This window comes from Mustela erminea, chromosome 12, assembly GCF_009829155.1.
Source record: "Mustela erminea isolate mMusErm1 chromosome 12, mMusErm1.Pri, whole genome shotgun sequence".
NCBI classification, from domain to species: Eukaryota; Metazoa; Chordata; class Mammalia; order Carnivora; family Mustelidae; genus Mustela; species Mustela erminea.
Window position 1 is genome coordinate 52,764,576 of NC_045625.1, and position 14,596 is coordinate 52,779,171.

Below are 14,596 nucleotides of genomic sequence, written 5' to 3' on the forward strand. Positions count from 1 at the left end.
CAAGTGCCCAACACAGCATCTGACACTCAGTAGGTCCTTAAGAATATGTACTGAATGAACCCTCATTATTTATTATCTTAAATTTTTCTGAGGGTTTACATAAGAGATGGTGGATTAAGAATGTGGCTAAACCAAAATCAGGAGCAGACTAAAGTACCAGCAACAGGGGGATGAAAAGGCATGAATTTAGCCTAAGATAAAGAGCAAAACCAAACTAAAAGCAGAAATAAAGGGATGCTTGGGTGGCTCAGTCAGTTAAGCGTCTGACCCCAGTTCAGGTCAGGATCCCAGTGTCCTGGGATCAAGTCCCACATTGGGTTCCATGCTCAGCGGGGAGCCTGCTTCTCCCTCTCCCTCTGCTGCTCCCCCTGCTTGTGCTCTCTCATTGTCAAATAAATAAATAAAATCTGAATGAATGAATGAATAAATAAATGCAAGAACAAAGGCAGAGATCTGAGAGTCAAACGTGCCATCACTTCAATCCCTTTTTTTCCCCCAAAGATTTTTATTTGAGACAAGAGGCAGAGTTAGTGAGAGAGAGCACTCGAGTGAGGAGGAGAGGGAGAAGCAGGCTCTCCAGTGAGCAGGGAACCCGAGACAGGGATCAATCCCAGGACCCTGGGATCACGACCTGAGCCAAAGGCAGACGCTTAACTGACCAAGTGACCCAGGTGCTCCATCATTTGAATTCTGTGGGTCTTTTTCTCCTACTTTACCAGTCCCAATGAGGTTTCTCTAAGTTTGTTTTCAACTAAGCATATCCAATATAAACACACCATCAGTCATCACTAACACCCAATGACAGTGTTCACAATTTCATGGGGAAAAAAAAAGATGAGACTCTTACCATCTCATAAGCAAACGTTTCTTGTCTGCAAACCCGGTCTATTGTTATAGTTTCTTCCCGCTGTTCCAGAAGCCTTTTTCTAATCCTGTTAGAGGAACAAGAAAAATCAAACTTCAATACCTGTACTAGGTCTTCCGAGGTATCTTTAATACTTAACTTTCACTTGATTTTTTTTTTTTTTTTGAGAGATAAGAGTGGCGGGGCAGAGCGAGAGAAGAATTCCAAGCAGGCTCTGCGCCCAGTGATCTCATGACTCTGAGATCATGACCTGAGCCGACATCAAGTCCGACACTTAACTCACTGAGCCACCAAGGTGCCCTGAGAATGAATTTTGAGCTAATTTTAGACCTAAAGCTAAAAGAAGCTATAAAAATAGTAGAGTTCCCTTAAATCTCTCACCCAGTTTTCCCTATGTTAACACTTTACATGATCATAATTATCAGGATCAGAAAATTAACATTAACATAGTATCAGTAACTCTAAGTCTTTTTCAAATTTCACAAGGTTTTTTTTGATGAAATGCCTTTTTTCTTGCCCCAGGATCCTCTGCAGGACACTATACCGCATTCCCTCTATTTGTCTGCAATTCTGCAGTTTTCCTTGTCTTTTATCACCCTGACACTTCTGAAGAGCTCTACTTCGTTATTTTGTAGAATGTCCTTGAATTTGCATTGACTGCTGGTTCCCCACGACTGGAGTAATGCTGCCCATTTTTTGCAGGACTATCACAAGGATGATGTCCTCATGGTGTCACACCAAGAGGTTCACGATGTTCATATTTACATGTCCTGTTACTGGTGATGTTTACTTTGGTTAAGCTCCTGAACACCAGATTCCTACACTAGAGAGGTAACTTTCTTTTCCTCTGTACTCGTTAAGTATTTGGGAGAAGATACTTTGAAACCATGCAAATCTTGTTTCTCCTCAAAATTTCACCCAGGGATTTTAGTATTCAAAGGCAGATTTGTCTGCAACATTTTCTACTGTGGAACATGCCTAAGGGGGATTCTCTATTTCCCTCCTTCTACATTTACTCACTAGTATTATGAGGAAGACCTCTCTCTCTCCTCCCATATATTTGATCATTTATACTACTATGAGCTCGCATTTATTTCATTCTGTAAGTTAAAATCTAATAATGTGGGATGCCTGGGTGGCTCAGTGGGTTAAAGCCTGTCTTCGGCTCAGGTTATGATCCCAGGGTCCTCGGATCGAGCCCTGCATCGGGCTCTCTGCTCAGCAGGGAGCCTGCTTCCTCCTCTCTCTCTGCCTGCCTCTCTGCCTCCTTGTGATTTCTGTCTGTCAAATAAATAAATAAATCTTTTATAAAAAATCTAATAATGTAATTATTCTACCAATCTAACTGTTCTACTGGTGGCTGTTAGGAGCTCCTTTGAGTTGGAGCCTGTCTTTCAACAAACCCCCATCCCTTTTTAGGAGGATTTCCTTATTTTCTAACACTGTAAGATGGTTGAGGTTCACCTTGCACTTCCTTGTCTCAGTCTTAAAATCTAAGAGCCTCAACTAGACAGGTTTTAGAGGCCATCAGCTGAGTACTAGGTGTGGTCACTGTTGGAGCAGTCAGCACTTCTTCCAGACCTCTTGGGGGAGAAAGGTAGAAAACATAACTCTGTGTATTATACCACACATGTACGAATATCTGCACTTCTGTATTTTTCTGTTATATACTTAAAACCATGAGTTTATACTGATGCTCCTAATCCCAAACTAAAATCACTCATTTAGCCTTTAACCTTTCATTGTCACGTTTTTCCCCAAAAGTGAGAAACCCCACTCCTATTATCTATTATTTGAGTCTAGAAAACATAGTTTCAGAATTGCTCATCTATACCCCTGTGAGAAACACTAAAACATGAGCAGTACCTTTTGTTTCTAGCACTAAATCAAGACATGCTTTTGTAGCACTTAGGTTAGTTCTTTCTTCCCCTTCTCTCCAGTGTTGTTATGTTGTGACACAGGCTCATGGGTTAGTGTTTGGTTTTATTTTTTTAAACTTTATTTACCTATTTATTTACTTATTTCAGATTTTACTTATTTATTTGAAAGACAGAGAGAGAGAACATGAGCAAGGTGAGGGGCAGAGGGAGAAGCAGACTCCCGGCTGAGCAGGGAGCCCGATGTGGGACTCGATCCTGGGACTCCAGGATCATGACCCGAGCCGAAGGCAAACGTTTAACCAACTGAGCCACCCAGGTGCCCCTCGTGTGTTAGTTTTTATACTCTATTTTTGGGTTCCCCCACCCCCAACCTGGCTGGTTTTGATTGCTTTTGGGATGTGTAAAAGACAGGTGAAACATCACTATGGTTCTAAGAATCAGAGTTATAAATACATATATGACCACACTCCAAGAAGTGTCATTCCCTCTTCATCCCTACTAACTTGTTCCTACTCCCTTCTCACTTTCTACTCCATGCCCACCCACCCCTTGTAGGCAACCAATCTCTACATTTCTAGTTTATCCCTTCCATTTCTTTTGTTCAAATAAGCAAGTGTCTGTGTATTTTCCTAAAATTTTCTATCAGTCTGAGACCTAAACAGTATAGAACAAAGAAAGCTTAATCCAAAAATGAACAGAGTATTAAAGTAATGAGAGATTAGCTCTTAAGTAGTAGAGAACTCTACTATAAAGGAACAGCAGATCTAAGGAGTATCTTACCATTTGGACAGAGAAAGCGTACCCAAGAAGTCGTATCCAAGAAGTTATGTATCCCCCCCCCCGCCCCGGAAATGAGATCTGCACTTTGCTCGAAGGCCATGGCTGGGATTCATTGAAGGGCAGAGAAAGTGGCTATGGTTCTCCACCAATGCAACTGCAGAAATCCAGGGTACCAGGAAAAGCTGTATGGGAGACGCATCAGGAGAGGAGCGGCAAAGGAAGGGGCTGGGCAATGGGTGCTACTGACTGCCAGGTACTGACAAAGGATAAATATTTAAAGGGCCAAGGCCCATTTTTACAGAGCAGGCGAAAAAGGTCAATTTATAGATGAGAGCCAACAAACTGATAACTTGCAAACCTACTTTCCACATGAAAGGTAGGATACACTTTTTGGGGAGGCTTTGCTTTTTTCATATAGCAGTATCTCCTAGAAATCACCCTATTGGTTCATCCTTCCTCAACCTTTAGTAGAACTTAAACACTCAACTATATGGACATCCTACCCTTTTTCAACACTCTCCTATGTATGTATATTTAGGACGGTTCAAATATTTTGAATTACAAACAATGCTGCAATGAATAACCTTGTTCATACTGTATTTTCATATTATTGGGAGTGTATCCTTAGTATAGATTGCCAGAAGTGGGCCTGCTTGGATGAAAAGATAAGCACCTATGTAGTTTGTGTCAGACTTTACCAAATAACCCTAGAGAAAGCTTATATCGGTGCACCTGGGTGGCGCAATTGGTTAAGTGTCTGCCTCTGGCTCAGGTCGTAATACCAAAGCCCTGGGGATCAAACCCCACGTAGGGCTCCCTGCTCAGCAGGAATCTAATTCTCCCTGTCCCTCTGCTCCCTCCCACTGCTTGTACTCTCTCTCTCTCAAATAAATCTTTTTTTAAAAAATAAAAATAAAAAATAAATATAACTTTTATAGGCACTGAGAATCAAAAAAATTCACCTGACTCGCTTTATTGTAATATTTGCTTTACTGCAGTGGCCTAGAACTGCTCCACAAGATCTCCAAGGTGTGCCTGTATTTAACGACTTTTAAAAATTTCCAGGTAGAATGGGCTGATGTTTAAGATTTATTTATGTATGGGCACCTGGGTGGCTCAGTGGCTTAAGGCCTCTGCCTTCGGCTCAGGTCATGATCCCAGGGTCCTGGGATCGAGTTCCATGTCCCGCTCTCTGCTCAGCAGGGAGCCTGCTTCCCTTCCTCGATCTCTGCCTGTCTCTCTGCCTACTTGTGATCTCTGTCTGTCAAATAAATAAATATAATCTTAAAAAAAAAAATTTATGTCTGTATCTATGTATTAATTTATTTATTTATTTGAGAAAGAGAGAGAACAGGGGTGCATAAGCCAGCCAAGGGAGGGAAAGAGAGAATCGTAAGCAGACTCCCAGCCAAATACAAGGCCCAACATAGAGCCTGATCTCCCAATCCAGAGCTCATGACCTGAGCAGAAACCAAGAGTCCAAGTGACCAGGCCACCCAGGCACCCCTAGAATGGCCTCATTTTGTTTTTTTTAGTAAACTCTAGTTTTATTATGTTGTGACCAGAGAACTGTTTACAGTAGTTTGTACTTTATGTATGTTACTATGTTTTCTTTGTGATCTAATATACAATCAACTCGTGGGGGTATGCCAAGTGTTCCCTAATATTCCTCCCCCTCTGCTTCTCTGCCTACTTGTGATCTCTGTCTGTCAAATAAATAAATAAAATCTTTGAAAAAAAAAAAAAAGAAAAAATATAAAAGGGGTTTACATGTGGCTCACAAAACAAAAACCTTGTGCAGACAACAGGCATATATAAAATAAAGTGATTCAGAGGGAAAAAAAGGATTGGACAAAAGTATGCCAGATAAATGGAAAGGAAAATCACGCAGCTATAGCTGTCCTGATAGGAAACAGATTTCAAGCCCTGAAACATAAAATGTGACAAAGTTCACTTTTTTTTTTTAAGACTTTATTTATTTGACATAGACCAAGAGCACAAGCAGGAGAAGTGGCAGGCAGAGGGAGAGGGAGCAGACTCCCCACTGAGCAGGAAGCCCAATGTGAGGCTTGATCCCAGAATCCTGGGATCGTGTCTGAGCCAAAGGCAGATGCTTAACCAACTGAGCCACCCAGGGACCTCTATATTTTTTTAAAAGACTTTTATTTATTTGAGAGAGAGAGAGGGACAGCACAAGTAGGAGGGGCAGAGAGAGGGCGTGGTGGGGAGAGAATTCATGCTGAGTGTGGAGCCTACTGCAGGACTCTATCCCAGGACCCTGAGATCATGACCTGAGCTGAAACCAAGAGTAGGACGCTTAATCCACTGAGCCACCCAAGGGCCCACAAAGGTCACATTTTAATGCTAAAAGCCACAAATCCCAACTGAGATAGAATACTTAGGGATACACACACACGCACATTCACATACATGTATGTATACACACACATACCAAATAATAGTGTTCAACTTTACAGAACAAAACTATAGCACATACAAGATGCACAGCTAGGAACTCCCTAACAGCAGGACACTAATTTAATGAGAGGCATTAAATTAAATCAAATTTTCATTTGCATCTATTCTGCCTTACTTATCTCATAATTCGTTTGAGCAATTTTTTTTCTTCCACTTCTGAGTTCCACCACTTTTTTTTTCTCCATTCCTCCTTTTTCTCATCACTTCTGTTCTTAGTTTCAAAATTTCAGATCCAAAATGCTTTTCTATCCTCAAATGCTTGTTTTAGTATACTCAATTTTGTTTGGAATGCAAACTTGGTTTTCTTGTTTCCTAGTTATTACCTGGGAAAAAGAGAGAGATGATTTGTATAAACAGCTTTCTGATTTTCTGCTATAAACTCCCTATGGACTTTATTTCTACTTACTCATTTTGTGATACTTGTGGTGGAAGAGGGTTTGTAAGATTCCTAGTTTAATGGTACTCTTTTCTGTCCTTCTAACAAAGCCCAGGTAAACTACAATGGGTTTGTTTGTTCTGGTGGCAGGGAGAGTTGAGTTGAGTCCTTCAGTTCTGTGGCTCTCTTTTTCTTGCAGGACTCTGAAGTTCCCCTTTCACATCCTTTAAATGGTGCACAGTGCTCTGCTGACTAGTAAACTAAATGAAATCGCTATTGTATTAAAACTAATGTTGCTGAAGCTTTGGGGATGACAGATAAGTTTCAGTAGTGCCCATGTAGTAGCAATTACTGCTCCAGTTCCTAGGAATTAGTCTTCAAGCAGTTAAAAAAAATTTCAGAAATGCTGACAGCAAGTTATTTAGCTTGGTATGGAACAAAGACAGCAGCATGTATGAGAGGAGAATCAACCTCTTTCAAGTGCCTTTTGTTGAGGTTAAAAAGTGCTCGAAGTGTATTCATTTTTTTTTTTTTAAAGATTTTATTTATTTGACAGAGAGAAATCACAAGTAGACGGAGAGGCAGGCAGAGAGAGACAGAGACGGAAGCAGGCTCCCTGCTGAGCAGAGAGCCCGGTGCAGGACTCGATCCTAGGACCCCGAGATCATGACCTGAGCCGAAGGCAGCGGCTTAACCCACTGAGCCACCCAGGCGCCCGAAGTGTATTCATTTTTATGCCATAATAAAGGGGTCATGTATTCAGATTTTGTCTTTAAGTTACTGGTGGAGAGAAGAAAGGAAGGTTTAGAGAAAGCAAAGGGATACAGATTTAGCATTTGGTACAAGTCTAATTTACTTGCAGTACTGTTAAGATTACTGCTAGTCATGTTTAAAATCTAATAGTTTCAAAGTACATCTAAATAATTCCAGCAAAATAATGCCATACTGACTCCTTTTACATTAGATCATATATAAACTTCCTTCCACATGTCCTGTGGAAGGGACCAGAGGACAAGCAAGGAGATTCAGTCGATCTGGAAAAACAGCCAGGTGAAACGTGTCAAGTGACCTGAAAATTATTATACAATGTGGCTTAATAAAATCATTACAAGTAAACAAAAAAAAGTTATTATAAGCCAATTGGTATTTTATTAACTACAGCAAAGAAGTTTGCTTTGTTTATAATTATTAATCTCAGGGGCACCTGGGTGGCACAGTTGGTTAAGTGTCCAACTCTCGGTTTTGGCTGAGGTCATGATCTCAGGGTTGTGGGATTGAGTCCCACAACAGGCTCCACGTGCTCCATTGGGAATCTGTTTAAGACTGTCTCTCCGTCTCCTTCTGCCCCCCAAAATAAATAAAGAAATCTTAAAAAAAAAAAAAAAAAAAAAAAACAATTAGGGGCGCCTGGGTGGCTCAGTGAGTTAAAGCCTCTACCTTCAGCTCAGGTCATGATCCCAGGGTCTGGGATCGAGCCTGGCACTGGGCTCTCTGCTCAGCAGGGCGCCTGCATCCCCATCTCCCCCAACCCTCCCACCCCCACCCCCGTCTGCCTCTCTGCCTACTTGTGATCTCTCTCTGTCAAATAAATAAATAAAACCTTTAAAAAAAAAATCTTTTTTCAGCCAATTGCTAAAAACTGCTTTCTCAAGTTTATGTAAGTTTCATTTATTCTCCTCACTCTGCAAGTATCTACTGACTTCCTATTATGTGCCAAAGTTTCAGGAACTGGGGATACAACAGTGTGTATGACAGACATACTTAATGGAACTTTTAAGTCTAGCTAGGAAGACAAAAAATTAAACAAGTATATCATGGATGTGATGAGTATTTCTTCTTTTTTTTAAATATTTTATTTATTTATTTGACAGAGAGAGAGAGAGATCACAAGTAGGCAGAGCAGCAGGCGGGGGGGGGGGGGGGGGGGGAGCAGGTTCCAGATGCGGCTCCGGAACCCTGAGACCATGACCTCAGCCAAAGGCAGAGGCTTAACCCACTGAGCCACCCAGGTGCGCCTGTGATGAGTATTTCAACAGGGAGGTACGGGGGCTACATGAGCATAAAAGGGGCCTCACTGGGAGTCCACAGTCCTTCAGTGCTTAAAGGATGAGTAGAAGTCAGCAAGACCAGAAGGATGCAGAGGTGTTAAGTGTTCAAAGCAAAGGCCTGGAGTGAGTGCACATTCCAGGCACTGAAAACTGCAGTGTGTCTGAAGCACTGCAGACAGAGAGCTGAAAAGATCTGCAAGATCCATTCTACAGAGGCCCTTGGGAGCCACTGAGTAACTTAGGATTTTTGCCTAAGAGCCAGTGAAAGATTTTAAGAGAGACAGGATGTACATTTTAGAACTATCCAACTCCATCGATCAATGACAGTTAAAGAGCACCAATGGAAGCAAAACAGCACAGTAAGTTTAGGGGCAATACACAGATAGGGGAGTCTGGACTCTCAATGAGCTTTCAAAAACCTCAGAAATATTACAATTGGAGTTCTGGACATTACAAGGGAATCTATTTCCTAAGGGATGAGACTGGCTGTAGTAATGTGGAAAGGAATCTATGGCTTCAAATATGGAATTTTAGATGGGAAAGGGCCCTCCTGAGCCATTTGAAAGAGAAAGTGGTTGAAAAAAACTCTGGAAAGGCAGATTTGGACTCTAAGTGGGGAGTTTCACATGTCTACATAAGGAATCTAAAATCTGTCATGGAGGAGAGGTCGCCATTGGGAACTTCTCAGCAAATGAGCACACTCAAGTGGCAGCACAGATGAGTAAATCAGAAGAGGAAAAAACTAAACCTAGGAGAGATGGGAGGCATTCCTGGTGCTCCAAGTATCCCTAATGTACACATTAGCAGTGGGGATAAGGAAAAGAGATTTAGCAGTTATTATAAAAGAAACCAAGGTGGAATTGAAAACCCAAATTTTCGAGGGGGACAACAGAAAGGATAGGATCAAAGATTAAAAAAGATGAGATGGTGTGAAGCGGACTCCAAACTGGAAATGATAAATGTCACCATTACACACACATTTTCTCTATAGTACTATCACAGCACAGCGTTTCTCAGTGTGACTGGCAGACCAACACTGATCTGAGAACTATTTCTTCATTCAATCAGTAGAAACAATGAAAGTACGCATTTAGAAAGTCATAGTAATGAATTTTACTTTGAGTATGAATAGTAATTTTATTATTGAGTTTAATAATAAAATATAATTGGAAGTAACAGTTGAATTCAATAAAGTTGCACAATACAAAACTAATGAACTGAAACTGACTGCAGTTCTGTACACTAATAATAAAGTAGCAGAAAGAAAAATTTTTTAAAAATTCCGTTTACAATTTCACCAGAATAAAATACCAAGGAATAAACTCAACCAAGGAGGTGAAAGACCTGGACTTTGAAAACTACAGAACACTGATGAAAGAAACTGAAGCCAACACAAACAAATGGACAGATTGTACATGCTCATGGGCCGGAAGAATACTGATAAAATACCCATACTTCCCAAAATAACCAACAGCCTCAAGGCAATCCCTATCAAAATACTAACAGCACTTTTAACAGAATTAGAGCAAATAATATAAAAATTTGTATGAAATCACAGAAGACCCGGAACAGCCACAGCAATCTTGAGAAAGAACAAAGCTGGATGTATCACAATCCCAGATTTCAAGATATACTACAAAGCTGTAGTACACACAAAACACACACACAGACCCATGCAACAGAACAGAGAACCCAGAAATAAACCCACACTTACACAGTCAATTCCACTATGAAGGAGGAAAGAATATACAATGGGAAAAAGCCAGTCTCTTCAACAAATAGTGCTGGGAAAACTGGACAGCTAACATGCAAAGGAATGAAACTGAACCACTGTCTCACACCACACACAAAGAATAGATTAAAGGATTAAAGACCTAAATGTGAGACCTGAAACGTAAAACTCCCAGAAGGAAAACACAGGCAAAAATCTCTTAGACATCAGTTTTAACGATATTTTTCAAGACATCTCAGGCAAGGGATGGGACAACTGTGTGGCTCCGTTGGTTAAGTGTCCACCTCCAGCTCAGGTCACGATCCCAGGGTCCTGGGACTGAGACCTGCACGCGGCTCCCTGCTTAGCCGGAAGTCTGCTTCTCCCTCTGCCTGTACTCTCCCTGCTTGCGTGCTCTCTGACAAATAAATAAAATAAAACCTTCAAATAAACAGAACAGAATAAACTCTTGGGCCTATACCAAAATAAAAAGCTTTCATATAGCAACAAAAATCATCAACAAAAAGGCAAACTACTGAGAGAAGATATTTATAAATGATATATCCAATAAAGTGTCAATATCCAAAATAAAGAACTTATACTAAAAAAGGAGAGGGCCTGAATAGACATTTCTCCAAGGAAGACATACACATGGCCAACGGACCTAGGAAAAGATGCTCAGTATCACTAATCATCAGGGAAATGCAAATCAAGTGGGGCTTAGTGGCTCAGTCATTCAGCGTCTGCCTTCTGCTCAGGTCCCGATCCCAGGGTCCTGGGATTAAGCCCCACATCAGGCTCTCTGCTCAGCAGGGAGCCTGCTTTTCCCCTTCCCACTCCCCATGCTTGTGTTCCTCTCCTGCTGTCTCTCTCTCTAATAAGTAAATAAAATCTTAAAAAAAAAAAAAAGAAATGCAAATCAAAACCACCAAGAGATATCTCTAGAATTAGTCAGAATGGCTAAAATCAAAAAGTCAAGAAATAATTATTGGCAAGGATGTAAAGAAAAAGGAACCCTTGCGCACTGTTGGTAGGAATTAAATTGGTGCAGCCACTGTGGAAAACAGTATGAAAGTTCTTGAAAAATATTAAAATATAAATACCATATGATCGAATAATTTCACAACTAGGTACTCATCCAAAGAAAGCAAAAACACTAATTCCAAAAGATATATACATTCCTATACTAAGGCATTATTTACAATAGCCACGATATGGAAGCAACTCAGGTGTCCATTGATAGATAAATGGATTAAAATTTGGTGTGTGTAATGGAATATTACTCAGCCATTAAAAAGAATGAGATCTTGGAGTGCCTGGGTGGCTCAGTGGGTTAAGCCTCTGCCTTCGGCGCAAGTTATGATCTCAGGGTTCTGGGTTCGAGCCCTGCATCGGGCTTTCTGCTCTGCAGGGAGCCTGCTTCCCCCTCTCTCTCTCTGCCTGCCTCTCTATTTGTGATCTCTCTCTCTGTCAAATAAATAAATAAAATCTTTAAAAAAAAAAAAAAAAAAAAGAATGAGACCTTGCCATTTGCAATAACATGAATGGACCTAGAGGGTATTATGCTAAGTGAAATAAGGCAGACACAGGAAAACAAATACTATATAATTTCACTGGTATGTGGAATTTAAAAAAGAAAACACACAAGCATAAAAAAGCAGAAAACAGCCCCATAAATACAGAGAACTAATGGCTGCCAGGAGGTGGGGAGGCAAAATGGGTGAAGGAGAGTGAAAGGTACAGGTTTCCAGCTGTGGAATAAATAAATCATGGGGATAAAGGAACAGCATAGAGAATACAGTGAGTGGTAATTTAACAGGTATTATGAACAGCCTTGTGTTGTGACAGATGGTAAGCACAGAACATAGAGAGCGGTCAGAGCACTATGCCATCCACCTGAAACTAATGAAGCATTTTATCGCAACTATACTTCAATAAAAAAAAATTCAAGGGGCACCTGGGTGGTTCAGTCAGCTGAGCATCCAACTCGATTTTGGCTCAGGTCATAATATCAGGGTCATGAGATCGAGCTCTCCATCCTGAGTGTGGAGACTGCTTAGGATTCTCTCTCCCTCTCCCTTTGAACCCCATCCTCCCCTGTATGATCTCTCTCCAAAAAAATTCAAAACAATGATATACTTCCAAAAATGAAAAAAATAAAAAAGCACAATGACCCAGAGGTCTGGAAGTTTGGGAGGGGGAGTTATCTTAATAAAGTCTTTTTTTTTCTTTTTTAAAGAAAGAGAGCCTGATGCAGGGCTTGATCCCAGGACCCTGAGAACGTGACCTGAGTGAGCCGAAGGCAGAGGCTTAACCCACTGAGCCACCCAGATGCCCCTAATTGTCTTTTTAATCTTCAAAAAATAATAGTAATAATAACCTCTGTTCTAAAAAAAAAAAAAAAAAAACTTTCATTGAGTTTGCCTTTTAATTCTATTTTCCTAGTAATTCACTGGTATCCTATTTCACAAAAAATGAGTCTGTGAAAATTAAAGACTGAACACAGTTTGACAGACACGATCAGTATCCAGCTTGCACTGGAACCTAAGTCGATTCACTGTCCCTTTGTAAACACACATTTAAAAAGAAACACAAAAATAAGTAAAAATAAACAAAACACAAATCTGAATACAGACTGGACATTAGAGGTTACGGATTTACTGCTAATTTTCCTAAGTGCCATAATACCACTCTGATTATGTGGGAGAATGATACTTGGAGGAGCTATATGCTCCTCCTATATGCTGCTGTATTTAGGTCTAAATGACCATGGCTGAAACTTACTGAATGGCTCAGCAATAGAGAAAGACTTGCCGCAGGTATCTCAAACACACACAGCTAAAGCAAATTCGGTCAAATGTTAATGGTTCGATTTAGCGGGTGGGGTGATAACAATTATGTACTCTTAACTCATCAATCGTATAACCTTGAAAAAATATTTAAATAAGTATCACATAATAAAAGGAAAGTCTTCCGTACCCTAAAGTCACTAGGTCAGTATTCTCCGGGATGACTTCGGGATCCTCACCCTCCTCCAGGCACTTCAGTTTATCAAGGCTAAAACATAAACAAAAAGGAAAAGCAATCACCCTTCCAGACCACAGCGAGTCAGGGTTGTGTCCTAAATACATCATTAAACAATTAAGAAGTCAGATAAAACCCAGCAGGCGGGGCTCAGAGGAGGCCGGAATTCAGGACAATGACATCTGTGCGGATTTTCGACAGAGAAAAGGATACATGGCCGATTGATGGCTGGTGGCCAAATACTGTTAAAGGAAGAAAGAGATCGTTAAAAGTTTTTTTTTTTTTTCCACCCTATAAAAGCACTTTGGGGCCCTTTATGCCTCCAGCATACCTGGAGGTCCCCAAAAGTAACCACGATTAGTCAAAGGGTTTAACACTCCTCTGATTAAATCTCCTTCCAGCCTCATCATTACTAAGGCTCCTCCATTGTCAAAGTGTCTTGTCAATGGCAGCAACACATCGCCTTACTCTGATGTTTTTTCTACATTATCTAGCACTTAAAAAAATTAACCAGTAGAAAAATTAAGCTTTTATACAGCTCTCCCGTCCCCAACTCCCCGAACTTGCGCATTCGGATCACGGGACTTCTCCAGGGGTTCCAGGAAGGCTCGAGCAGCTGAGAGGTTTGGAAGGGCGGTCCTCTTACCCCTAAGGGTAAACCACAGGCCCTCCCAATCATGAGTCTCAGGGTACCGCAGGAGCAAGGCTGCACCCAGGTTAGCTCTAAGCAACAAGAGCCCTCGGCCCCGCACTCACCCGCACACAGTCCGCAGCTCGGCTGCTGCCTCCAGGCTGCAGCCCAGATCCCCGGCCACCGCAGCATCCTCCTGGCCCCAGTCGGTGACCCCTTGGCTCCCAGGCAACGCAGATGCCTGTGGCTCCTTCAGCGACAAATCCCTTTCCCCGCGCAACCGGCCACGCCACAGCTGCCCGAAAGCGCCCACGTGGAAAGCACGCGTGTTCAGCTCTGGAAGCTCGTAGTCTGGAAAGTTGCAGTTCTCACTGCTGGAGACCGTGTCCTGCCGGGGGTCCACCCCGCGGCACGTTGGGCCGCCCCTGCTGCTTTCAGCCATGTTCGCCCCACTCCTTTCCCTGCAAAAGCCGGGAGAGCAAGACCTCGCGGAGCGTGATGGGACTTGTAGTTGCACTGGGCTCGGTCCGAAGAGCAGCAGGGCTGCGTAGGACAGCTTCAGACACTGCATTTCCCACAAAGCCCCGGGCCGGGCACGCCCCCGGGCGCGGCGCCGCGAGCTTCCGCGCGCAGGGCTGAGCGCATTGTTCTCCGCTCGCGGTTTTGCGGTGAGCGGTTGGTTGGGATCTCAGCCATGGGTAACCTGTGTTGTTGCGTTCCGGTTCCCCACGGTTACGTGGCATCGCTGTCTGCTAGGTAGAGCGGCCTCTGGACGCCCTTCGATCCCGTTCGTTGCCGTTGCT

At 42.1% G+C, this 14,596-nt stretch overlaps 1 protein-coding gene across 3 annotated transcripts in view; it reads right to left on the bottom strand.

The window, feature by feature from the left end:
- SNAPC3 (small nuclear RNA activating complex polypeptide 3) overlaps positions 1-14,275 on the bottom strand; it is a 38,928-nt gene extending 24,653 nt beyond the window's left edge. The window contains exons 1-3 of one of the 3 annotated variants that reach the window (XM_032306562.1): positions 13,919-14,274; positions 13,118-13,195; positions 848-932 (exon numbers count right to left, since the gene is read on the bottom strand). In XM_032306562.1, the coding sequence (XP_032162453.1) occupies positions 848-932; positions 13,118-13,195; positions 13,919-14,235 (480 nt within the window). In that variant the 5' untranslated portion in view covers positions 14,236-14,274. Of the gene's footprint in view, positions 1-847; positions 933-13,117; positions 13,196-13,918 lie in introns of all 3 variants that reach the window. The other 2 variants (XM_032306564.1, XM_032306563.1) reach the window with 2 other exon arrangements.
- Positions 14,276-14,596: the final 321 nt, after the last annotated feature.